This window comes from Erithacus rubecula (genome assembly GCF_903797595.1).
Source record: "Erithacus rubecula genome assembly, chromosome: 1".
In the NCBI taxonomy this organism is placed as follows: Eukaryota; Metazoa; Chordata; class Aves; order Passeriformes; family Muscicapidae; genus Erithacus; species Erithacus rubecula.
In genome coordinates this window covers 99,655,214-99,682,583 of record NC_136658.1, presented here as the reverse complement: position 1 = coordinate 99,682,583, position 27,370 = coordinate 99,655,214, and the positions used below count along the sequence as shown (strand labels likewise).

The following is a 27,370-nucleotide window of genomic DNA, read 5'->3' as shown; positions in this document are numbered from 1 at the left end:
ATCTTACATCAACAAACACAATATCTTACTGAAGAAAATACCACCTTCTGAATTTCACACAGCAGCATGGCACATTTGCAGTAACCAAACTGGGAAATTATTTGAGTTGAACAGATGTGTTAAACATAACTGCTCACATAAATTGGAAAGACAGCAAATGTGGGACTCTGTCTTCGAGAACTGTCTAGATAGGAAGATAATTAAAAATAAAGATGTGTTACCAGAAATAAAACACCCCCATGCAATTGAGCTGGGAATTGTGAAGTGGGTGTGCCCTCCCATCACAGGGAGCATGAGCCTGTCAGCAGGGATGTGACCTCACCCATCTCCCTCATCAACCAGAAGGCTGACCAGCCATCCTGACACAACTGTTCCTGGCACCTTAACAGACTCCTGCTTAGTATTTATTCTCTTTCATAAGGAACTAATGTCAAACATCATTATGTTTTAAGGCAAAGAATGCTTATCAGTGGTCTGTCTTGGATCATTAAAGATTATTTTTCCCACAGGGACAAAACTGATGTGGTCTGTATTGAGCAACCATCCTAATCAATAGCAAGAATAATTTTGCCTATAAAGTCAAGTGCAACTCAAATTCTGAGGCTAACGAGAAACTTGCCCTGATACATAATCCACTGCCTCCATGATTAATTAGCCCTATCACAAACTTTAGGGTTTTAGGGAGTTATATCAGGCCACAGGACAATCTGGTTACAAGCAAACTCATCCAAAGCTGAAACATACCACCAAATCAAAGACTAACCCATCAAGCAGAACTGGAAATTCATGGAAAATTGAAAGCAGCCTTGATTTTTTTGTTGTTGTTGACATCATAATCTGGCCTATTGAAAAAGCAAATAGTTTCACAGTACAAGAAAGAGAAACTTAAGAGTTCTGAAACCAAAAGCAGGTTCAAGAACAAAACCATTCTTGTATTCAATGAAAAAAAACCAGGTGCCTTAAATTCAGCCTTTTTACATGTGTGTATAATCTATTTAATGACTTACCTCTCTCCCTTTATGGGTCACCAAAGCAGCCAAAGGCTTGGCATAGAATCTGCTGTAGGAGAATCCCAGGCAGCCATACATGCTGTTAGCAGTGAGTTTCAAAGCTTTCTGTCTAATATCATACTGAAAAGAAACACAACCAGAAAAATGATCCAACACAGTCATCAGGGAACAGAACTTAATGCTCACAATTACATTCACAGCTTTTTTATACAATCTGCAGCAGTGATGGGCTACAAATAAAGCACATTACAATCACTGCTCACTACAAATCATCCCTATTCTACTAGACTGATCAGGGCACTTAAGGGGCGAAGGGGAAAAATCAACGGAGTTCTGTAAAACACACCTGTAAATAGAGGTCAGGATTTAAATCCGGCTGTTTCATTAACTGCTTAACTTGGCGCCTTCTCTCCACCAGTTTCCTGATTTCTTTAGGCAAAATTCCCATTTCCAGAGATGGATCTGGAAGCTCTGGAATTTCTTCCTCTTCTTCAATCTGTGAAATGATCACCACTGCTTATATTATTGCTTGAAGATTAGATTTTAATGCATTAAGTGAAAAGCTTGGGAGGGGGGAAAAAACCCCCAAACCATACAGCTTGTGCCAATTCCTGCAGAGCACCCAAAGCACAGTTTAAAACAAGCATGAGAGGTCTTTTTGCAGTGTTTAACTGTATTACTTTGCTCCTGCTGGGGGACAGGACACAAGTCTGTTTCACTGTTGGAGAAACACAAAGAAGGCATGGATCAGTAGCAGGAAGGATTTTTTATCAATGTGTGCGTCATATATTTACGTACATACAAATATATACATAAATCCAGATAAATAACACACACACATTTTCTCACTTTTAGGTATATATAGATAAATACAATATAAAGAAAACTACGCACACAGCAATTCTTTCTGTGTTGAAAAATCCAATTTTTATCATCATGTAAGTACTTTTGGTGTTCAGACCTGTCAAAAGGAGCACGTGCTCTGTGGAACTGGTACTTAGAATGATACAGCTGACAAAAGTGAAATGGAGCACAGCAGTAGAACAAAAACTCCACCCCAAGCAACTCTTGATTACAGCAAAATAACGTAGCAGAAAGGATACCACCTTAGCATGACTGAAGAAATGGTTGACCATAAAAATGGAAAGACAATGAAAGTGACAGAAATGTACAAAGGAAGGGCAATACAGTGAGGCTGGCAAGTTCAGTAAAGCAGTCTGAGAAGCATAACAAGAAATTACACCAAAGCCTGATTAAACATCATACAGCAAGAGAAATCAAAATTAGCTGCTTCAGGTTGAAGCACACTTCAGAAAGCAGAGAAAATCCAAAGACAGCTTGAGAAAACTTACTCACAGAACTCCACATACTTGTCTCCTCATTTCTGGTACTGTGTTCATATTTCTATTATATGTATTTCATATATATTGCTACAGGACTAACTCCAACCTGTGAGCTGATACTAGTTAAAAATAAAAGCTTCTGGTTTAACCTTTAAACCTGACCAGCTTGATGCTTCAGTTTACAGCACAGCTCCACCAATAAGTGTTTCAGCACAAATGAGGAAATTAAAATCTCCAGCCATGGATAAGCCAGAGCCAACACAGCTGCTTATAAAACAGTGCATCTAACTGTACCTTCATGAGGTTTTTCAGTTGTGTTTAACATAGTTTGAACAGCATGAGTTTTTGTGAAACTGGTGTCACATCTCACACAGTCACAACATCACCCTCCCAAGTCACACACAATTTTCCTGATGTCTAATAAGGCTTGAGCTCATAATCATATTGCTTCCTGTAGAAACCATGAGACTTCTGCCTACTTCCATCAGGTATATTTGAATGAATTCTGTTATAACTTAACTTCAGGAAGCCTCTATCAAGCTAGGATGAAATTAGTAAAGGGGCTCAGAAATTGCTAGGGAGGATGTGGGGCTGAAAAGCATTACAGAGTCTCAGTAAAAAACTCGTTTCATGAAGATGCCAAGATTAGATGGGAGAGAACAAGATTCTGTAAGAGTATTATAGAAAGGAAGGTGACAGATACAAAAAATTCAGAAGAGTCCCAACCCACAAATTACTATGATACATCTTTAAACAAGAATCACTTTTTTTTGTGAGAGGACAAAAAAAAAAAAAAAAAAAAAAAAACAGTGAAAAGGAACAGTGTCTTATGGAGCTGATTCACAGAAAACACTCTGAAGTTAAGACAGTGCAATTTTAGCCACATGTTAAAGTTTGCAAACCTCTGCCCTTTTCTGTGCTTCTGATGACAGTCGCTGCACTGTGGTAAAGCAGATGTTGAACTCCTGAATAATCGATGGGTACAAGCTGTTGAAGTCGAGAAGCAAAATAAACTTGTCATAAAAACCTAAAACAGAGTTTAAAACAGAAATCATAATTACTCAGGTCTCCCAAAGGACTTCACACAACTCCACAATTAATATTTAAGTGACAGTACCACATTTCCATAATCTAAATCCATTCAAGCAGCTGTTGAGATGCACCACTGCCCTTTACAGAAAACTGTCAGAAGTGGAACGATCCAACCCCATTAACTCACCAGAGTTGAACAGATACCTTCTGTGTTACTATAGGACACTTGTACAGTTTGCCCCACATAGAGGATAAACTGAAAGAAAACTTACGTGTCCATTAGAAAATTATGCATAAATATACAGTCCTAATTCCTCAAAAAAAGCAATGCCACAATCAATCTTGGGAATGATGTAGTATGCAACAAGATTCCCCTCACAAGCACAACACCAAATACCCACACACAGACTCCCCACTGCAATCTCTCTGTATTAATACAACCTACCTGTCTCTAACTTCATTGAAGAAAGAAAATTGCCACATCTTACCGACTTTGGGATCCAAGACTAAGCCCCCAGCATATGCTGCTTTCTTTTTCCCTATCTTTGATTTATTCTGATCTTCAAAATCTTCATCTTCATCCACCTACATTTGGCATTTAAAAAAGTCATTATCTAGCCTCTGAGATTTCCATAATGTTAGAAGAGTTATTTTTGGCAAGTCAAATACAAATTTGGGAGCCAGTGCAGAATTCCTTTTAAAATATATGCAAAACATGGTGTTTTCATCATGATTCTTACTAAAGCTCTCTACATGTCAAAACCAATTCAAACCAATACTGATAGGAAAAAACTGCTAATAAGAAATTACAAAGACCTTAAAATATGGTCAACATTCAACATGGCACCAGAATGCCTTTCCCCACTGGCTGTAGAAATCCACACTAAGAAAAAAATCAACTCATGACTCAGAAGTGGTATGGCTATCCAATTAAAATGTTGGTTTTGCAAACAAAATGGTTGGGCTTGAATAAAACAAATAAAAACATTACTACTGACCTACTGACAAATACCAGAATATTATTGTTATGTTGTACTGAGAATTCTTCTCCCAATTGTTCAATTTTATTCTGAATCTTTAGAATTTCAGCACTACTTTGATGCAACAATACAATCAACAAAAATTATTGCTTTCAAGTTTGCTGTTGAACTTATTTAAAAATAAAAAGCAAAAGATAGTGAAATACGAATACTATCTCAAATTTTAATTTGTTCACTAGAAAGATCTGGATATTTCTATAATTAGCATTTACACTGGTATTATACAACGGAATTTTTTTAATATCTTTGGATATTTCATCCATATAACAAATTTTTCTTGAAATACTGTTCATCAAAATAACTAAATGCAGATATTAAACAATAGAGATTATCTTCTTTACTGTTTCCCCACACAGACAAGAACTTAGCTTATTTTAATTTCAAACTAACAGAACAACTGAATTTTTATAGATCAGTGATGCAATGGAAAAGCTGTTACAATGTCCCACTCTCATTATCAATTCCACACAAAAACAATTTTTTAATTATGCATATGCTGTACCATTAAGTTCTGAGTTATGTTTGAGGTTGTGTTCCCACAGAATAGTAACACATAAAAGATTTTTTATATGTTTAATTTTTTTTTTAATAAAAAATATTGGGAAGAGGAAAACTGGACCCACCAGTTTCTGTGGAGGCTTTTTGAAAACTTGCTTGTCTGGCACAATGTATTCCTTCTCATGAAAGGCATGAAGCAGCAGGAACTCGTTCCGTTCAGATCGTCCACCCATCATTGTCCTCGACTAAAGAGGGGGTGAAAAGAGAACTCAAAGCAAAGCACAGAAAAGAATGACAGCAAAAACAGACTAAGCAATGTCCTCCAGCTATTTAGCTTCACCTAGTATTACTATTATTCTGTATCACCACCGTGCACAAAACTCAAATGTGATATTTTAAGGAAGTTTTACATTATTACTTGATTAGAACATTGAACTCTCCTACTCATCACAGCAAAAAATTTACAGCATTGTGCATTCTGAATTAGTGTTTAGAAATTAAACCCAGCAAATCAAACATATAACATGGAACTATTTTGGGGGCACAGTGAAGAGGGGTGGAAAGTAATAAAAATGTGCCTACCATGACATTCCCAGAGATGTTTGTTATCTGAAGAGCCAGTGGCAGAACATTCAGCTCACACATGATCTGGAGAATGAACTTGGCATCTGTCCAGGTGTTTTCCAGCATGAACAGTAAGTGAGGAGAATCACTGGGGAAGCAAAAGGCATGGTCTAGCAAAATGTACTCTGTAGAGTTTAGACCTATGTGCTGTACAGAACATATGGTATCTGATGAATTTTATAGCTTTTATGGAATTTACAATATTTTATTGCAAGCTCCTGTAACTGAAAAACCACCCCAAAACTCAGGCTTGCATCTTCTACACCAATGCTCCCACAAATCTATTTGCTTCATACATAATAAGCCACCAGTAGCCACCACAAGTAGCTTGATACATCATAATGTTAAGACAGTATCTAACTTTTCAAGTCCCAGTATGCTAAGTCTGCATCCTCATGACAAATCAAGTAAGCAGGAGTAAAACTTTAAGTCAGGGAACCAGCTCCTCTGCTCTCCAGAGAAAGAATTAAAGCCCCCAATCAGAAACATACCTACATACCTGTACATATTTCGAATTTCCTCTGGTAGAATTGTTACCTTCTCTGTTTTCAAAATCTGATGGACCAGCTCAGACAAATGGTAACTTTTGCAACGAATCAGTTCTTTAGCAGAAATTTCTACGTCACAGATCATTCGACCGCAGGCAGCATTCCTTTCAGCAAATCCTCCTCGGCCCTTCATCATATTACACAAGGAGAGAAAACCCAAATGAAATGAAACATACCAACATTAACAAAAATCATCTACCCACTACATATGTTTATAGGACTCAGTGAAGTCAGTAGTCATGTCAGTCAAGTCAAATATTCTATTAAACACCACTAATATTCAAGGACTTATAACTATGCCCTAAAGGAACCCATGGTATATTTCACTGTATGTAGATATTAAGAAATAAATAGTTAACTTCCACTACTAGCTGTATCTTAACTCTTAAGCTGTCATGCCTTTTTTTTCTTCAACCATTAGAATAGCCTCTACAAGAACCTGGGTGTGGATTTTGTCTTTCCTCCAAGGATGCTTTTTGTAATAAGAGCAGGATGAAAACATCACAGAACCACACAGAAATACCCAACTTGGTCTCTAGGAAGGACAAGAACACAACCCTATTCACTACTTCAATACTCCAAGCTTCACACATTGTGTCCTCTGAACAAATATGTAGTAAGAACTACAGAATTATGAGCTTAGTAGCTCTCTATGGGGTGATTCACCCATCAATCCAAATTGCTTTTTCTCATTTCACAGTTACAGCAGACAAAGACGGTTACAGTAAAGATTATTGCAATTAATCTGTCATTACTATCATCTAGTTGAGACAAGTAAACTAAATTAGCCTAACTTGAAAATCAGTTTATCCTATTACTGTAATAAAAGTCATATAAACACTCATAATTTCTGATCTGAGACCCACAAAATTCAGCATGACCAACAGTCAAAATACATCAGTGTCACATTTACAATTCCTTGTAAAACCTAATTCATTTTTAATCACATGCAACATAAAGGGGCTTAAAAGACTTAAGCAATCTTATTACCCCAAGCTTTGGCATATTAGACCTCCTCAGTCGACCTATCTTGGACCAGTGAGGGACTTTGCACAAATTAATTCTTTGAAGCAGCACTTCCAGATCAAATCCATAAATATTATGACCCTTGAAGCAGAAAAAATAACAAAAAAGGTTACAACAAATGCAAATTGAAAGACTTACTTTCACACACTCAGTATTCCTTTGCCCTTTGTGATTTTTTCCAACTAATTGATGGCATTATCTCTCATGTAGAAAGCACTTTCTAAGAGAACTTTCATCAACAGTGCTCATTAGTCTTAACACTAACAATGCTGTTCAGTAGAATACCAAAATCAGCTCTATAACTAGCTCATAGCCTGTTATAACACAATACAGCTTCATGCTTTGATACCAGAGATTAGGATCTAAAGGTTTCCAGAACAATCCACAACATTCTTCATAAAGCACATAAACTGAAGCTAAGAGTAATTAAGAGTAATTCCTTTTCTCTCCATCTGTGGAAGTCACAATAGTGGCATCAAGATACTGTAATTTATTTCCTTTGATACCACAACAGGAACAGCTGCTAAATCTGGGTAGGAACACCTTGCAAGCAATATTTATATATCAAAGCACTCCAGCAATATTTTAAACAGTGTACATTGATGACACTGGTCTGTACCCTCAGCTGAAAGCAAAATGCTACCCTGAGGAACGTGAGCCAGTCACCAGGAACTGCAGGTCCACTCCAGAAGGTACCTCTGTGCAGTGCAAGACTGTGCTACAGAAGCAGCTCCTTAGGACAGATCAGCATTCCAACAGCACTAATCAAACCAGGTGCACATTGAACTGCACTAACACAGCTCTGCTGTTTCCAGGATAGGGGCTCTCATACCCCTGCTCTTGGCATTTTCAGTTTGAAGCCACTGGCTGCAGCATTTCTTCTGATTCCTTGCCATAGCCACCAGGAAGTTCAGGTCACAGGGAAAACACTGGACATCAGCTGCAGCGAGCTGAAAACTTCAGGCATTGACTGCTCATTTCATTTTCCCAACACTTAATTATCTGTACCTACCTACATAAGTTAGGTAAATATATACAACCTAACAAGTTGTATGTAATCAACCTCAGACTTGCAACCAACTTCAAATTGTCAGAATTTTATTATGTGAAAGTCAGAACTGCATATTTAAAAAAAAGAAAATTAGTAATTATAATAAGCCCTCAACTGCTGAAACAGTAGAAAACATAAGAATGCTTATTGCAAAACTTTGCTCAGATCTTGTGGATTTGTATAGATGATTATTTTGATTTACAGCATAAACACAAATTATGAGCATCTGAATGGCAACAGAATCTTAAGTATACCAAGAGTTCCCAATTTTCAAGAAAATCATCAGTTTTTTGTTGTTCTGTCTTTCTGAGTAAAGAAAAAAAAAACCTGAATTTGTTTCAGGTATTGTGAAAATACTGCCTATTTTAGCTATTATGGGAAATAATAGTATGTATAAAATGCTGTCAAGGAAAATTCCGTATCATCTTTGTATCAAAATATACCTGCTGTCTCATAAGCAAACTCAATTCATAAGGCAGTCTAAGACAAGCATTAAAAAGCCTAAAAGGGGACAAAAGAAAAAGAACAGAGCTGACCAACTGCCAATATGCTTTAATTTAACTCTCCAAGTCTCAGAACTACTCACCACAACAACATCAGGGTCAATTTTGTGAATCTTCGCAAGGAAAAATCCCAGCAGTGTTCTCTCTGTTGCAGCAATTTCTATTTTAGCGTTCTAAAAGGAGCAAGGGAGCACCTGATTTCAGTGACCCAATAAGTTTAAAATGGAAGCATCTCCTCTCCCCTACTAGTTACAAGACAATAACAAAGCACCACAGAGTTCTGCTTTTCCTTCTGTAATTCAAGGATTTTTTTTCTCACTCCCATAGACATTGGAAAGCTTTTTCCCATTCTGCTTTTGAATGCAGGTGTCTAGTGATATTTTAAGAGCCTCCTAAGAATCAAACACACCAGGAAAATGCTCCATATGCATCCTTCACTCACAGACTTTAAGATCACACAGCAGCAGAGGAAAAACAAAAATAGGTTGCTTCATTATTCTTTCTGCTCTCTCACCACCCTTTATGAAGGACAACTTCTAAATTTTGACAGACTTTACTCTCCAAGAAAAGAAATTCTCCCAGTTTACTATGAATAGAGTCAGATACAATGAAAATTAACCACAATTTCAGTCTCTTTGCAAAATCTTTCCAACTCTCCTGTCTAACACCCCATCTATTTTAAGAGCACAATTAACAGCTGTACTGAATCACACAGAACACACACCACTTTTTTCACAAGCAACACAGAATAAATACCTGAATTTAAGTTTGCAGAGTAGAAAATTAACTAACTAATCAATGCATTCCTTCAACTATTTTTCTAAACCACTTACCAAAAGCACCATGAAGTTCATATTCAATCAGAAGGGTAACAAAATGAAATTACCTTCTTTTTAATGGCTTCTTTGAAGTCATAAGGAAAAATGCAATCACTCGGTTTGGAAACAGCTGCAAAAAGTGATATTTTTACTTACATACAAGTTCCTAATTGTACCATCCTCGTAACCACCCACTCACAACAAATATGCTGAGAAAACTGACCTCTAGTTTTGAAACACCAGCTTTAAGTGAATACTGTCTTTAAGATAACCAAGTAATTACTAAAGCATCAACCAATCTGAATCAGTCATAGTTGAGGTTGTCATTGAACACTAGAACTATGGGCCACAGCTCCTGAAAAACCTCCTCTCACAAGCACTCAACACCTCATCACTTCCAGTCAGGGTCTGAATCTCAAGGTTTAGCTGCTATTCCTGCAATGACACTGCTGCAAGACATTTTTCCCTAAGAAAACTTGTTGGTAAATAATTTCATTCAGAAAAGGTGAACAGAAAAATAATTAAAGTGACAGTAAATAAATGGTCTAAATTAATGGGCAGAGAGACATGGAGTAAAATCAATAAAAATTACAGGAAACTGTATCGGGCAGGGTTACTTGGCATCATCTCAAACTAAAATATTTTTAATTAAGTCTTCAATAAAAAGTCAGTAATCAGTGAAGTCAAAAATGGGGAGAAAAGCCTGTCTGGGAGTTGAAATTTTGTCAGCTGTCTATTTTAGGCCATTATTGCTGTAGCGACAGTAAGAAATAAAAATGTAAATAAATAAATAAATATAATTCTCCCACAAAAAAAAAAAAACAAAAAAAAAAAACCCCATAACAAAATAAAAAACACTGAATTAATTATTTTTCTACTCAAACTGTTCCAAATACATACCACAGAAGTGTGTTTGAAAAGGAGGCTGAGGTGGAGCCTTATCCAAAGGAAATTTCTGATGAACCAGAGCTGCAAGAGCCACAACCTATACCAAGGAGATACAGAACACACAACTTCATAAGCACAAATAAGCATGACTACTATCCATACTCATTTCTTCCATCCTTTTTTTTTTTTTAAAGTTCATCACCTCTTTTCTCTTGTTTCTCCAACATATCTTTCTTAAGTTAATTCCAACAACAAACAGTTGAAAACAAGAAAGTTATCAATTGATCTCAAGGAAAATAAAATAGTTCTTGCTCCTAAAAGACTGTAAATTTGAGAGGAAAAATAATTCACTATGGAAAACGACATTTATCAGCTTTGATTCTATATCTGAATGGACCACACAATGTAAAGGATTCCTTATGGAGTGCAGGGGAGATGTGAGCAGGGCAGACAAGTCTTGTCTCAGGAAGGGCTGCCCCTAAGCAAGCAGTCAACTCTGCCAAGAAGCTAAGAGGTTTAATGTTTGGAAGCCAGCAGCTTTAATGATGCTTTTGATTGCTTTGCTGGCAGGATGGCCTGCCTCCCCAAATATTGATCAGGAAAGCCCAACAGAAACAAAGCAGAAAGGCCTTAAAGCATCTTGGCAAGCAGAGTCCTGTTGGTACCTTTGTAGGTCCCATTACTTTGGCCAGAAACCACATATTTTCTATACTCCCAACAAAAAAATTTAAATTCACCAGGAGGAGTAATTCTGCTTGAAAAATGTGCCAACCTACTAGTCTTCAATTCAATTAGCCAGAAACACCTATTCTATCCTATTTGTGAATACTAAATCTCTTCCAAAGTTGACGAGGGTAAATGTTAAAAAAAAAGTGCCTAAGTACACATTGAGGTCTGCAGTCCACAACTGTGGCCACCTACATATTTCGTCCAATCTGAGGAAAGATCTTGCAGCAGAATAGCAGGTGCTCTAAGATGAAGACCAAATTCTCATTTCAAAATTAGTTTTATTAGTAGAAAAGCCTAGTCATTTTACCTATAACCTATGATTAGCTCTAGCTAATTTAATTAATTAATTAAAACTAATCCATTAACTGTGCTGAGGCAGTCTCATTTACAACTATGAGGCACAACAGACAAAAGAGAAGGCTTGAAAACATGAACAGGATCCACGCTGTGGTCACAGTAAACATTCTCACCAAGCAGGCCCCCCAGCCCAGAGTGAGACCCCAGTAAAAATTTCTTTGAAAAGCTGAGAGCAGAGAAACTTTTCAACAGTAAAAATATTTTAACATGCTTTATGAGGTTCATCTAAGCCTTAGGAAAGTTTCAGTGTGTGCCAAAGAACAAAACCAAACCAAAATGAGAGACTATTTACCTCATTCTGGTGAGTCTTTGGGTTCTGAATGGTCTTCATGCTGAAGGACATGACCACCAGGGGAGGAGGAGGAGAAAGATCTTTAACCACATTCACCAAGGCAGGCTTCATGGCCACAGCCTCCACTTTACACCAGCTGACTGGCTGATTTGAAGGCTCTGAGGAAACAACACAAACCACCTCCCTTTTTCTGGGAACCACAGACAAAGCTTCTCTGATGGCAATGCTGCACAGAGCACATCCTTTAAATGTTTTGCCCTGGTGGGACAGTCCAAGACCCACACTATTCCTGCCCAATTTTGGTAACTCTCTGAACCCTGACTTTCCTGTCAGCAGGAGCTGTTCAACACCAAATAAGAAAGAGAAGATTTGGATCAAGGTCTGCATGACCCAAAAGATACTTCAGGAAGCTTTACATAGAGTCATCCATACTGGTTATCAGTTCTGTCAGTGACTGAGTGAGCTGCTGAAGATAGGAACGCCCTGATGTCAGTATTCACACAGTCAGTTCTACACTAGAAGTGCCCCAAGGAGACTGCAGTAATAGCTGTAGCTCTTGTCTAGTAGGATCAACATCCCTATGTTCATGGGAATATACAGCATACATTGAAAAAAGGGTTCCTACCAAGCCAAAATAAAGCAGCATGACCACCTGTAAGTGCTGCACACCACTTATGAGGCAGAAAGGATTTAAAACTAAAACAGCTCCACACCACAAACTTTTCCATATGACAGGAAAAAACAATAAAAATCTAATTCACAAAAAAACCAAAAAACAAAATACTAGCAGCCGTTTGTTCTTAAAATATATATTTGCAGGAAAAAAACCCCAAATCTTAAGTTATGAAGAGCATAAAGATGAGTCCTTTTCAAGTCAAGTTAGTTTAGCTCCATATACAGGGCATAAGGGTATGCATCAAACAGCAGCCTGTAGGCACTGCACAGCTCCCTCTCACAGGCATTAAAAGTTATAATCTCATCTGTACAGTGCACAACTTTATATGGATAGCTGTCACCCCAAAAAAGGAAGAATAAGTTACAATTTGTACTAGAAAATGAAAATTGAACCAATAAGTTTCAAGGTTATAGACAATGAAAACTAAACCAAAAAGTTGCCAGGTTAATGTACAAAATGATAATTCATCCGTACAATTCAAATTTCCCTTCTCCTACCACCTATAATTCTATGTGTTTCCTAGTAACCAGGTATTTCACATGCAAACCACCATACGTGGATTTTTTATTTCCAGCCAGCAGGGTCCTTTGATCTTTTGATTCATCAAGAGAAGTTCCAGGCTAGAGGTGTTGGTTCCAAAGACATGTGAGAATGTTTGTCCCTTCAGATCTTGGGGAAGCCGAGGGCATTCAGCCTAACAAACAACAGAGATCAGTGAGTCATTTCACCCCACAGAAGTCTTCAAAGTTGACACACCATATTTAGACAGCATCTTAATAAAACTACACTGTACTGAAATAACCATCATTCCCCACAAGCAAAGCCCTAGCCCATAATACCTTACAGTAATTGAGGAAATCACACTATAGGCTCCACTTAAAAATCAGGACAGTAATGCAAAAACACATCAAAGTTTAAATTTATCATCCACACTGGATACATCAGCCAAGACTACAATGTTCAATGACCACTTTAATACAGAAACTGCTCACATTGCAAATTTAATTAGATAAAAAAAAAACAAGTTATGGTATTTTATCAGATTAATTATACTCACTGAATATTTAACTTCTAGGTATTCAGATTTTGCTGGTACATCCGGAATCTCAAAAGCATAGTATTTTTCCACTTTCTATATAAAACAAAAGTGTTATATTTTCAGTATCTCCCTACTGAATATTCATTCTGTTCAATAAGAAAGCTAGAGAAAAAAAGGCCAGGCAAAACACACATTTCAAATATCATGGGCTTGATCATTACCAATTCTGCAACTTACTATAACCAGATGAAGACACTAAGAATATTTTAGTACCTGTTTTTAATCTCTAGGTGTTTTCTTAGCATAGTTTCTACAGAAAGGACTTTGCAAGTATACTAACCACTACAAAAGAAAACACCTGGTAATTAGGCAAACTCAGAAATATTCTTTAAATTCACAGGTTTCAGATATAGTAATGAGAATTGATGGCTGCAGATCATGCAAAATCCCAATACATTGAGATGGAAAGGGATCTCCAGGCATTGTCTAGTCCAGCTGCCTGCTCAGAGCTGGGTCAACCACAGTGGGTTGTTCAAGGCTCTCTCCAGCCAGATATGAATATCCCCAAGGATGGAGACTCCACAGCCTCTCTAGGCAACCTGTCTCAGTGCCTGATTTCCCTTACAGTAAAGCAGTCGTTCACATTCTGATAAATTTCACATGTTTCAAATGGTATCTGTTGTTCCTGTCCTCCACTGGGCACCAGCAAGAATTCTGCCAGAGTCACCTTTACTATGTTCATCAAACGTTTGTAAAGAATTTATAATTTGCACTGCCAATCCTTCACCCTGAACCTTCTCTTCTGCAGGCTGAGCAGTCCCAGGTTTCTCAGCCCCTCCTCACATGACAGATGCTCCAGGTCCTATAATTATCTTTGTGGTCTTATTCTGGATTTGTTCCAGTAGCACACATTATTTCTCACACAGAAGAGCTCAGCTGAACATAGCACTCTACAGGTGCTCACCAGGGCTGCAAAGGGGAAAGGACTAACTCTTGACACTTGCTGGTAGCCCATGACCCCATTCCCCTGGGGAAAACCCAAGGGTACATGGCTGGCTCTTGTCCAGCCTCATGTGTACCAAGATGAGTAGGCCCTTCCCTCCAAGGCTGCTTGCCAGACAGTCAGCCACCATCATCAACTAGTGCCTGATGTCTTCATACAGGACCATTTCCTCTTTTTTGTATTTGATGGGATTCCTGTAGATCATAAGACATATCCAGCTTGTTGAAATTCCTTTGACAGCACATCCATCTGGTACATCAGCCTCTCCTGGTTTGTACTGTCTGCAGATGTGTTGGGTTGATGTGGCCAGAAATCTGTATTCTATCACCATCTGTTATAACCAGGTGGGGTAGTGATTTCCTTATCTCCATTGCACATACCATCTGCTAATGGTCCATCTTTAAGACAAGATGGGGCAATCATTTTTATCTTTTCAACAGCCCATCCTCCCTCCAGGAAGACATCATCTGCTGCTGGGCCACTGAGTCCCACTGCATGACTGATAAAATTACATCATCCCAGTGGGAGATGCTCCAGCCAGGGGGTGGAACCAAGCATTCCCTACCTAGATAAAAACTGAGATTTTGGACAGCAAGTTATCCTTCTTTCCACTGGATTCCAGAGGAGAAGCCAGACCTTTCTACATCATCCCTGGACTTTTGGAGGAAGGCTGCACCCTTCTCCAGGAGCACTGCTCCAGCTGAACCACACCTGCCACTGCAGGGGGACTGTAGCCACCATTTGATCGGACTGCTACCAACACCCTGACTGATGGAGTGTCAGGCTGTATTCTGACTCTGTCAGGGTTGGGATTGTGTTTTTGTAATCCTGTATTTCTATTTTAATTTTCCCAGTAAAGAACTGTTATTCCTAATTCCTATATCTTTGCTTGAGAGCCCCTTAATTTCAAATTTATAATAATTTGGAGGGAGGGGGTTTACCTTCTCCATTTCAAAGAGAAGCTTCTGCCTTTATTGGCAGATAACTGTCCTTCAAACTAGGACAGCAGACTTGCTGTGTGTGTGCTCTATGCAACCATCCCAACCATTAATGGGATGCTCAGCAGGACTGGATGCAGTATCAACCCCTGGGGTGCACCCTAGGGACCAACCTCCACCTGGATTTTGTGCCAGTGATCACAACGCTTTGACACTGCAGGGCAGCTGGTTATCAGCCCATCCCTCTGCCCACTTCACCAGTTTGGCTGTGAGGATGCTATGGCAGGCAGCATTGACAGCCTTACTAGAGTCAAGATAAACAACAGTCTCTGCTTTCCTCTTGTCCACCAAACCACTCCATCTCTTCCCAAAAGGCTACCAGCTTGGTGAAGCATCATTTTCCCTCTGTGAATCCACACCAGACACTCCCAAGCACCTTCTGACGTTGGTCAGCTCCCTCTGCACACAGAGATGCATCCCATCAGATGCCCCTATCTGTCCAATTTGTTTAAAGGTGCCCTAACCTGATCCACCTCTGAGGACAAGTATTATTTGCTTCAGGCTTTTCTTCTGGTCTCCTGGGCATCGGAGACTGCTAAAAGCTGGACTAAGCAGTAAAGATGAAGGTGAAAAAGACATGCAGTGCCACAGCTTATTCCACAACCTCTGTCACCACTTCTCCTGTCCCTGTCAGCAGCACTTTTCTCTTAGTCTTCCTGTACCTATAGTAGCCTTTCCTACTGGTCAGTCTCTCACCAGACCAAACTCCAGGTGGGATTTGGCTTTCCTTTCTCCACCACGATATCCCTTCCACTAGTCCATCCTCTAATCCTGACCAGCTCTTTGTTCACCTTCAGGCAGGGCTCCATGCATTCCCACTGCTCTGATACACAAAAGGGCTTCCCCTTCCCTGCTATCCCAGCCTGTCTTAACCACATCCTATCCCACCATATGTCGTGGTCCCAGCCATATTCCTGTAACTGCACACAACTCCTCCCTTTACACTGCAGGCTTTTGTGTACCAGCACTTCAGAGAGGAAAGAGAGATGATTCCCCAGCTACCTGCCAGCTTTTATCACATGCTTACAGCAGATCATTTCTGTGCTACTACTGTACTTTTCATTTTAAGTGACTTAGGTTTTACTAGAAAGTAGCCAAGTTTGTTTATGGATCTCTAAGTAAAACAGTTGAATTCTGAATTCAGTACAACTTTATCGAAAGTTAAGTATCACTTCTGCTTTCTTCAAGAACAATAACCATTTTCTACAAAACATACAGCTTGTCAGTTTCTAAGAATTACTACCTTCATTTTCCAAATTATTACAATATCCTGTGCAACAGTGCTCTGGCACCTGCTGAAATGCCATGTTCTGCTGTGTCATATGTGTGTTCTGCCCTGTAGTATTTACAAACCATCTGCACCACTGTTACATGCTATTGCTAATATATTATGTCATCACTATGCTAGCACATTACTTTACTACAGGAATTCCTAGAGGCACCTTCAACTAAAAAAAAATCACATTTCTCACTAGACAATGCACTATGTTCACCACTTTATACACAAGACTCAGCATAATATGCCACTAGAGGAAGCATAATAAGAAAATGCAAAATCACCATAAATGGGAATAAAATTTACAAATTGGCAAAATACATGCACAGTTAGGAAAACTTGAAGTTTCAGGCTGGATGGCTGGGTTTTTTGTCCTTAACTTAATAGCATCAGCAATGGTTCCCTCAGGGTGCTGCAAGAGGCAGTTAAGCTTGTTACTTCATGTAATACTGCAGTCATAAGGCTGCAAAGCCCAGGCAGGAGAGGGGGCTCTGCTATAAATAGGAAGCAGACAAATCCAGAAACTACTATGGCATAAACAGTTTCATGGAAACAGAAGTGTAACATAACTTGATAGAAGAGCACCACTATGAAGCCAGATCAGCATTGCAAATTACCTTGCAAATGTAGATCTGAACTGCTGAGCCACCTAACACAAGGAGATCAGAGCTATAACATAATAGATGGCAATGCACTGCTTTTAGCACATATCACTGGTGCTCCCCCTCCTTTTTTTTTAATTTAAAAAATAACCTCTCAAGCTGCAAACAAGTTCTTGTTGCAAACGTAAGATGAACATAGTACAAAAATAGTCTGCTGTAGTGTTTCATCTGCGTTATTCCACAGAGCTCAGCTCAATTACACCAGCGTCTGGTCATAACTCAGTGAATGAATGCTTGCTGCAGAATAATCTGCCCTTCAAGTGGCCCTTCAGAGAGCAGAAATGAGCAGCAGTGATTAGCTGCTAAGTTCCTAAGTGGAGTAAGGCTGCTTTCAAATTGATTTGTGAAGACTTGCTAACTTGGCAGCAGTGCAACCCATTGAGGCTACAATTAGCAGCAGGTGCAGCAGGAAATGATATGGCTTAAGTGTGTTCAAAGGGACAAAGTTGGGTGCTGGCAAGGCCAAGATGCACAGAGAACAACCTGTCTCAATGTCTCCACATCATCACAAAAAGCATATTCTGAATAAAAGCACTCTGGTTGCATGGCAGGGATGTCAGTAACCTTCCTGATTTCCAGCTAATGATGGAGAAGAGCAGTTTCCAGTTTCACAGTACTATGTAAACACCAAGACTTCATGTTACTCTGAATGCATTGCTCACAAGTCTTGTGACCTGAGCAACACAGCCATTAGTTTGTTTGAAATCTTTTAGAACACCAACCCTTAACAACACAGCTCTGAACCCCTGGCTGCTCATCATAGAGGAAATCTAAAGCACATTAGCTGTTTACCACACAGAGTCACAACTGGGTAAAGATCACTTCTTTGGAGTATTCCTTTAGATGAGTCCCACAAATCATTTCAATTTGAGAGCCCAGCACTGCCCTATGGACACACAGATGCAAGGGCTGTGTAACAACACATTGTCTCTGGTGGTATGAGTACCATGAAAAGGAGGTTGATGACTCCTTGTGATAAACAGACTCAGGTATATAACCAGGCAAATTCAGGTATCTCAGGGAGGAACAGAAGGAAATGAGAGCACAGTAATGGGACAACCCTATTACTTCTAGTTATCTTGCAGAGAGCACAAAGCCTCCCTGCTGCAGAGATTCGGCCAGATTTGGTGCCACTTGTTCAGAGTCAATTTTGTGCAATCTGGAATATCTAAGTAACTGCAATATTATCTTTGTCTTTTCTCTTACCTTCCATATTCCTACTGCCATACCTTCCCACTATCTCCATTTCTCATTAAACCCTCCCAGGATGCAGTAACTATCAAAATTAGAAGAAAATTACACAAGAAAAATAAAGCTGGATAGCTTTTATCCTTTTAATAAAACTCAGTTTACTTAAGAATTCAACATAAGTTGAATTCTTACTGTTCAAAAACAATTCTGGTCGGTTATTTCAGAGCTTCCCTGCACCAACTATCCTGCCTAATTTATTCATGAACTAAAAACTACAAATTCACTCTTTTGCTAAAACTGTCCTTTAAATAGCTCTCTTGCTGCTCATTCCCTTTTAATGTTTCTAGAGAGCAAACAGGTCTTATTATTCTTCACTTTACTAGCTAAAAAAAATTAAAGCTCTTTCACAGTCATCTCTGGTATAGCTGAGGCTCCTTTTGTCTCATCCTTCTAATTGCCATCTTTTGTACCTGTAGTCACTTGAGTTAATCTTTCCTCATGAGGGTGACCAAGTGTTACAATATTTAAGGAAAAATTTCAACAGTGTCTTAGTGCTGCCACTTTCCTACTCTTGTGTTACATCCAAGGACCCCATGGGTGCTATTGCCAGGTACCCAGACAAGACTGTTGGGTCTTTTGCCCTGAGTTCTGTGTAAGCTCAGTAAAAATTTGACAGGCTCTACCTTGATTTTTAAGAGCCATCTTTGAACGTTCAACTACATTACTCTATTACCTCATTCACAGTATTCTTACTTGGCACATCATGGAAAAGATGGAGGTTTCCCAGGCTTCTGTAAGCAGATCTCCCTCTTATTGGAGATCCTTCTCCCTCTTTACTTTCTTGAATATAAGTGTTTTCATCCTCTCTTTTAATGAAAAAATGTTTCTTTCAGTTCTTTCCCTCATTTCTGAAAGGATTTTTGAACAGTGAGCTATCAGCAACTTGGTTTTTATCTCTAGCTTAATTTACTCCATTCTGAGTATATTTACTCCTGATCCCACATGCAATTATGTTATAATCAAGAATACAGGAGAAATAACAGAAAACTGAAAAACTGAAATTTACATCAGAGTTTTGAGAGAGAAAATAAGCTAGAGAAAAAATAAGGTTTTTACAAAGTAGTAATGTCACATCCATTTACCCTGAACTCTGTAAATAACACACTAAGCTACAAGTTGCTGAAAAGATGTCATGTCTTGCATGACTTTGCTATTTGAGAAACACTGCTCACATTTTCCTTTTAACAACTTTCAGAATTACTCTAGCTGGCTCTGGATAAGATGACCTCCTTGAATCTTTCCAACTTGAATAACAACACAAACTGTTTTTATTTTCCCTCATTTACATATTGTTAAATTCCATTCTTCCTGCATTTTTACTTGTCATCTCACTGATTAACTATTCAGGAATGAATCCTGTGAAATCACAAGATTGCCAGGATGGTGAAAGTTACAACTAATGAAAATCAGCTTTGCCAGATTAATGATATGTTATTTCAAGAAATACAAACTTTTCTGATCACTCAGTCAGAACAGATTTTTCCCCTAACCTGAAAGTTTGCCACATTTCCCCTCCTACCCTATGCCCCTCTCCTGTAAAAGGCAAATGCTCTATGTAAGTGAATAATAAAGCTCTGACACTAGCAAACTAATTCAGTCCAAATCTGCAACATTATCAGCAGTATCAGCTCTTTCCCCAACAACTCATGACAAGTTATATATTAATTTATGCACGAAGTTTCCATTATAGCAATATTTTATTTTTCCAATGTCATTTTAAAGATTTGGTGAGCTAACAGAGCACAGCAAAATAACACTTTTAAGACTATTGCCCATAACTCCAAGCACAGAACAGCTTTCAAGACTGAATGGCAGTCCTCACTTGTTACCTCCTGCATAGCTACACTATGACAATCCACACTCTGAACAGCATGCACTCTAAAAAGATCAATCTGTGAAGGTGAGAAGAAGGATGAGAAATGCCAAGAGATAAAGTTCAGTAAGATATCTGGTCAAATGTAAAGACAGTATAATCCGAGAGTACTGACTTATCCACTGGACAACACAATCTTTCCTTTTTAACTCTGACAGTATGAGCTGATACTAAGGCTTTAGGTATCAGAATTTCTGTTCTGTATTCTCAAAAACAGCTCAGCAAGCCAGTCTTGACATTCAACCCAGTTTTAAAGAAGTTAATGAGTGAGTATTTACAAAAGCATCATTTAAATTTCTGGTGGAACAACCATGCTGCAAATTGACCATTCTTAAAGGAATATAGCTATTTTGAATGTTTTTACAAGCAGATCCATTTACACATCAGGATTTTATATTTGCATTTTGGCACAACTTCCCTCCCTGCCCAGTGTTTCAACAGCCTCCCCACCTTACAAATCAGAACAGAAAATGACCAGATACAATGCTTGCAAACAAACCTTGGATTTGAACTTCATGATCTTGTACTTTGGTGAAATGCTGTCATTAAATTCCTTGAAAACACTCATTATAGTTACTGGAGTCTCTGTCTCTTTACCAGTTGATAGGTCGATTTCCTCAAAAACAGAAGTGAGGTTTTACAAATTAACAAAAATGCCAGCAGACATGACAATAAGTTGAATTTTACTTTGCTATTATGAATCATGTATCTCTTTTTTAAGGAAAAACTAAAATACAATCAGCCAAGAAATCCCAAATTTAGAAAATATTACTTGAAACAAAATGTTTAAAAAGCACTATCCTTTCTAGTAATACTTCACAACCTCTTTATTTGCTAAGCAGCAAGTCTAAGGGTAAAAATTTGTCTGCAGTTATTAGTTAGGTTCAGGGGAAGTCACAGGGCTCTACTCTGCAGCTCACATGTGATATATTGTGTACACACTGTCTTTACCACCTACATCAGACAACACTGGCTTCCAACAGCTTCCATAAACACTGCTAAACTCATAACCTGCCACAAGCAGAATGAAAGGTACTTATGTCTGACGTGCTTAAAAGTCACACTTACTGTTTCACGTGGCAGCAGATAAACAGTTCTCTCAATATTTTTCACTGTCACACAACAGCTGACATAGGTGGTTGCAGATTCAATCCAAACTTTGCCAAACAAAAATACCACACCTAAGGGAGAAGGGCAAAGAATTCAATATGCAAGTTTAAAATTAATAATTTCTAATCTTACTTGAAGCAGCTTACAATGGATTTTTTGCATTGAAACAACCATTTCTGTGTTAAGTCCTTGAACAACAAATCTTTCCAATGTATCAGCACATTCAAAACTGTTTTAAACATCAGTTTTACAAGCAGACACCTGTTATCATTCTTCATGTCTCTACCTCGATTGCTATAGTAACACCTGGTATGTAAAATTCAAAATGGCATTACACAGCCAGTCTCAGAATTCTGTTCTGATATTCCATTGCTGCCTGTATTACTTTGATAATCCCTGGAGAGGGAGGAAGGAGATAGATGTCAGTGAAAGCTGAAGATTATCAGAATGTCTATCCTGTCAATCAATCCTCTAACGTGTTATCTATAGTTTTTCACTCTTCAGCTAGACCAGTGCAATTAACTCCTTTCCCCTACACTTCAGTATCATGAGATCAAGACTGTATTAATAACAATAAAATCTGTAGAAACACACCTAAAGACAACAACTAGAAGCAGATGAGCTTTCAAGTGACTATTTTTAACAAATGAGAACACCAGAAGATGCCAGACATTCCTAGGAATCCTGGGTGCTAAGACAGCAGTTGTAACCAAGGGAGACACTCATTATATTATTATATTATAGAGAGCAGGACTAGTGGCAACTGACTGTTGACAACGTCATTACATTGACATTGAGCCCAGAGAACTTGGCAATAGCACAAAATGCTGCAAACTGGTAATTGAATTATGTCAAACTTCAAGATAACATAGTAACAAGCCACCCAACTGTCAGTTTGCAAATTACAAGTACAAAAAACTTCCAAGTACAACTCAGAAACCTGGCTGTACCAGCTTCCCTTCAAGCTCCATATAACCTGACTGTCTCAGAAACAGGGTTTCATGCATAGAAGATTTTGGCATCTGCATTTCTCCTTGGCCTGGCAATGCACAAACAAGTCCTTGGTTAAGAACTATAATTTATCTTTGCCAAGAGATCTATCAGACATAAAGGTACCTTTCTTACTCCATTAGATCAAAGATAAAATCAGTGAAGATGCACTAAGATGGATGACAAAGTCAAAGTGACAGGCTATGAAAAAATCATTTTCTGAGTGCTTGGAATAGATGTGAACAAGACTACTTTTGTCAAGGACAGAGAATGCAGCAGTTTTGAAGATGATAAGAGCAAGGATACAAGTTTCAGCTGCACAAAGTATCTTAAGAAATTTTAATACAGAGGCAATCTTGAAGATTTAGACAGTTTGAATAGAAGTATCGAGAAAGAGCTCCAATTGCAGATCTAAGTGACAGGGAAGATGAAGTTCTTGTCCCCAGCAGTCTTCCACTTTTTTGTTAAGGGATAGAAAAAAACTCTACCTAAGACAGGTTTGTATCATACAGAGAGATGAAACTGTGAGACCACAAAACAGCAGCTGACTGCTTGAACAGCTGGAAATATTAAAGAGCATGGAGTAGTTAATCTGTCAGAGAGCACATATAAGCAGACGAGGTAGAAAGAAGGATAAATGAGCCAGTCAAAGATAGGGTAAAAAGCTGCCTGGATTGCAAAGACAAACTTCTATCAACTCTAGCACAGACAAATAAGTAGTCTTAATAACCAGACTTCACAGAGTCAGATTAATTTAGAATGGAAGGAAGGAACCTTTTGAGATAATCCAGTTGAACACTGACACACACTACCACCCCCACAGACAGTAAAAGCAGAACTAACTTCAAAGAGTTTTCAGAGACACTTCATGCAATACAAAAAAACAACAAAAAAAAATCAACTTAGAGATAGCAGGCCCTATCCCCTGCAAGACCATGGAAAGAATAAAGAAAGAAAAAATACGAATAAAGCTTATAAATCAAAGCCTTTGAAAAGAAAGAGTGTGCTACTAAATGAACCAAAAGGTAAGCAAAGTCAAGACCCAGGGAAAATGTCTTGCAGAGGAGGAAAAAAAAAAATAAGGGCAGGTTTTATTCGTTATTTCTTTAAAATGTTAATAGGATCACAATTCTCGAGTTCTCTGCCTAAGACCATAAAGGGAATTATGAAAAGAAAGCCTCCAAAAAATCATTAAGTTTGAAAGAGTCTTATGATTATGCTATAGTATTTACTCTTCAGGCAATGCATTTGACATCACAGCAAATGAGTCATAAACAAAGATCATGAACATGTTAAACAAAAAGCAATATCAAAATTTTCCCTTCTACATTACTAATTGAAAACAGGTGCAGTCTTTATTATTCAATCCTGAAAAAGTCATAATGAGAAAAGAACACTCCTTGTATGCGAGGAACAGAAATCTTTTCATAATTATGTTCCATTCAGCAATCACCGACTTATAAGACAAAAAAAAGGAAAAATAACAATAGCGTGTTCTTTAAAAGTAGCAATTTTATATTAGAGCCATTGATTTCATCAAGATATCTATGATTATACCACTCCCATCACCAAGCTGTTCAGCCCAGCACAGTCTCATATTTAAGTTTGGCAACCCAACTCACAACAAAAGGTGTTAACAAAGAAATGTATCTGACTCAATGCTTACAGCTTCAACTGAAAAAAACCTCCAACAACATGTGAAAGAACCTTCTGGTAAACACACATGAAGCACAAACTAGAAACCCAAGATTCTAAAGCTGCTGATGAAATGAGGGGATGGATGGGAAGTCCCCACAACAGATATGAACACAAATAGTTTTGTCAGAGCTGTGATCAGAATTATGCAATTTGAAGACTATGAGAGCTAGGATTCACACTTCAGCTGCACAGAGTATCTTACCAATCTTAATTCAAAGACAAATCTTCATGGTTTGGAGAGTTTGAATGAGGGGTAAGAAATACAAGACAGACCTTATGTTTTTCAGACCACCTTCTTCCCTTGACAGACATACCCTTCCTTTGTATAAAATCATGCAACTGCTATTGCACAGGCTCTTTGTGCAACCACATGAATTTTGGGCTACTGTTCCAAAAACAAGAAAGCATGCTCAGATGTATCACTGAGCAAGAAATTAACAACTTCAGCTTGTTCCTGGAGCATATAAAATTTTAAGAGGGACAATGGGTCACCAACACTGAACAGTGAGTGCTAGTAAGTTCCTTTTACTTCCCTACCTCTATACTAGGCCAAGAAATGACATTCTTCTCCCAGCCACAGTGCCCTGCTCTGCAGACAGAGGTACAGAAAAACAAGAGATGAATATCTTAGAGCACAGAGACAAAGGGTAACTGGATGCAACTTAGTCAAGTCTGAAAAAAGGAAAATCTGAACAAAAATAATCAGATTAGCATTTTCTGCCTTTAACTGAACAGTTACCTGGCTGACTGAACTGATCTTCATAAGCATCCAGCCAATAAAATTTTAAGACTTGATCATCACTTTCCCCATTCACAAGTGGAAGGAGGTTGGGGTCCAGCTGAACTTCTGCTGCTACTAGATCAACTTCATCCTCATCAATTCTGTCCCAACACGAGAGACCTGGGAGAGAACAACTTCTGCAGGTTTTGCAGAAGAATAAAAAGACAATCAAAATTCGGCCTTTGGTATAATCACCATTTTGCTTTTGTTCCAGGCCTATATTCTCAGCCTTTTGTTTTTCTTTCACTACCAAGCAACATTCCCAATATTTTGGTTTCCTCAGATTTCTTCTGAAAAGAGGGATGGAGTGACAAAAACAGAAACCCAGATTTAAATATGGTTCTTGATACACCACATACAGGCTTTAAAAAAATCAGTGACCTGGTACTTCAGCCTTGGTCAATTCAAGTCTTTACCTATCAAATATATCCATCCATCTATACAAGTTGCTTAGTGGGAACGACAGATTATTTCAACAAAACTACCTTTTCAGTCATTAGATGCTTAGGTCTTTTGCATCATTCAATCATTTTACAGTTTGAAATATTTTATTATGGAAACATATGATTCAAGATTTTCTAAACAATTTAAAAAAAAAACAAAATCAGGGAAAAGCCCACCTTTTTTCCTATTTCCAAAGACATAGCTGTTCACCATTACTTTTAGCAACAATAACTTTTACCTACATCTATTATGAAATACTTTCAGATTCACTTAGAATAAGTATTGCTAGAAATTCTTTGGTTTTGCTTACTGACATCAAAGTTCACTATTCAACATCTACATTGAGTCACCTCAGTGTGCTGAAACACAGTCACATGCTAGATCCCAAAAACATTAAATACTTTTCAATTAAGTAGCTATCAGCACATTATTATCCCTAATGTAACCACAAAAAAAAAGCATTACATAGAATTATTACCATTTTGCCTATATCACAATTATCTCTTTGACAAAAATGAAGATAAATATAAGGTTTATGGAAATTGAGAGGCTTCTTAGTGGAAGAAAAAAAAGAGGAAAAAGAGATTCTTACAACACTGATGTCTCTTTCTTGCCGGATTCCAGCTGTTCTGTTTCTTTCTTCTCAATTTCATTGTTTCTTTTCAAGTTTTCTGCTGTTTCAGGTATAGTTTCCACATGCTCTGCTTCCATAGGTTCATCAAAGTCCTCCTCATCAAAGTGCATCATTCCCTGATCATCATCTGGAAGTGCTGCAAGTAGAACTAAAGGTTTGAATCATTAAAATGACACACTGCATACTATAGCAGTATGCAGAGATAGAACACTGTAAGTATGACCATAAAATACAGTATTAAGATAGCTTAGATAGAAACAAAATATCATGCTTAAGGTAACATAATTTAACAAGTGTTTTAACACTACTATATCATATTTAAAGAGTTTCCAGATTTGGGTTTTCATTTACTTTTGATACCTTTAGTAGCTTTCTCTCCTAACGCCTTCACTATTCCCTCATTTTCTAAAGGTTTTTGCACATGCTTGGTGTCCTCATTTTCAGAGACTCTGACAGATTTTGCTGTGTAATTGGGATGTTTAGGATGAAATGAAGCTGGAGGAGGAGTTTCCTTTCTGACATGAGCAGGAGCTTTCTTTGATACAGGGGTGATCACCTGAAAAACATTTCCACCATGAGTTAAAAATAATCTTGTAAGAGCAAAGAAGAAAAAAAAAACAAAAACTTTCACTTCCTATTTGCAGATCTAGTGGCCAGGGCTGGAGGAAAAATTCCACATATTTTGCACCATGATCCTCTCTTACTACCTCTTCACTTTTTTTCCCAATTGCTTCTAGTTTTGAACACAACTGTTAAGATGAGTGGCAACTCACAACTGACTACTCCATTTTCCTTCTACAGACCATCACCAACTATCTAATTGTATTTCCAGCTATGAAGTCCTTTCCATTTACCAGAACTCCTAACAAAATGTTAACCCTCAATTCTTAGCAGCCCATCCTCCTTTTACTCCAAAATCTTCCACTAGGGCAAACTTCTACCCATAGCTTTAATTTTCTATTTGCTTTCCATTTCTACAAACACTTGGTTTTCTTATCCTATTCCACACTCCTGCTTATTTCACCTCCCATCCTTCTCTCCTTGCCCCAAGGGTCTTTTCTACTCTTTGGAAAAGAGACCCAGCAGAAACTCATCTTCATGCAGTTTCACCTGTCAAGTGCAACAGCTACAAATTCCTACTATACTACAAACACAAAACTAATTGTACTGTTTATG

General features: G+C 38.1%; 1 protein-coding gene across 3 annotated transcripts in view; it reads right to left on the bottom strand.

The window, feature by feature from the left end:
• The window catches only part of POLA1 (DNA polymerase alpha 1, catalytic subunit), a 187,448-nt gene that overhangs the window by 153,845 nt on the left and 6,233 nt on the right, over positions 1 to 27,370 (bottom strand). For 2 of the 3 annotated variants that reach the window (XM_079311095.1, XM_079311096.1), the window contains exons 8-26: positions 26,555 to 26,750; positions 26,153 to 26,330; positions 25,075 to 25,250; positions 21,606 to 21,718; positions 21,037 to 21,153; positions 13,493 to 13,567; positions 12,991 to 13,129; positions 11,760 to 11,917; positions 10,394 to 10,478; positions 9,562 to 9,623; positions 8,759 to 8,848; positions 7,086 to 7,202; positions 6,047 to 6,222; positions 5,506 to 5,635; positions 5,049 to 5,168; positions 3,874 to 3,970; positions 3,256 to 3,380; positions 1,357 to 1,506; positions 1,008 to 1,130 (exon numbers count right to left, since the gene is read on the bottom strand). In XM_079311095.1, coding sequence (XP_079167221.1) covers positions 1,008 to 1,130; positions 1,357 to 1,506; positions 3,256 to 3,380; positions 3,874 to 3,970; positions 5,049 to 5,168; positions 5,506 to 5,635; positions 6,047 to 6,222; positions 7,086 to 7,202; positions 8,759 to 8,848; positions 9,562 to 9,623; positions 10,394 to 10,478; positions 11,760 to 11,917; positions 12,991 to 13,129; positions 13,493 to 13,567; positions 21,037 to 21,153; positions 21,606 to 21,718; positions 25,075 to 25,250; positions 26,153 to 26,330; positions 26,555 to 26,750 — 2,427 coding nt within the window. Of the gene's footprint in view, positions 1 to 1,007; positions 1,131 to 1,356; positions 1,507 to 3,255; positions 3,381 to 3,873; positions 3,971 to 5,048; positions 5,169 to 5,505; positions 5,636 to 6,046; positions 6,223 to 7,085; positions 7,203 to 8,758; positions 8,849 to 9,561; positions 9,624 to 10,393; positions 10,479 to 11,759; positions 11,918 to 12,990; positions 13,130 to 13,492; positions 13,568 to 21,036; positions 21,154 to 21,605; positions 21,719 to 25,074; positions 25,251 to 26,152; positions 26,343 to 26,554; positions 26,751 to 27,370 lie in introns of all 3 variants that reach the window. The other variant, XM_079311094.1, reaches the window with a different exon arrangement.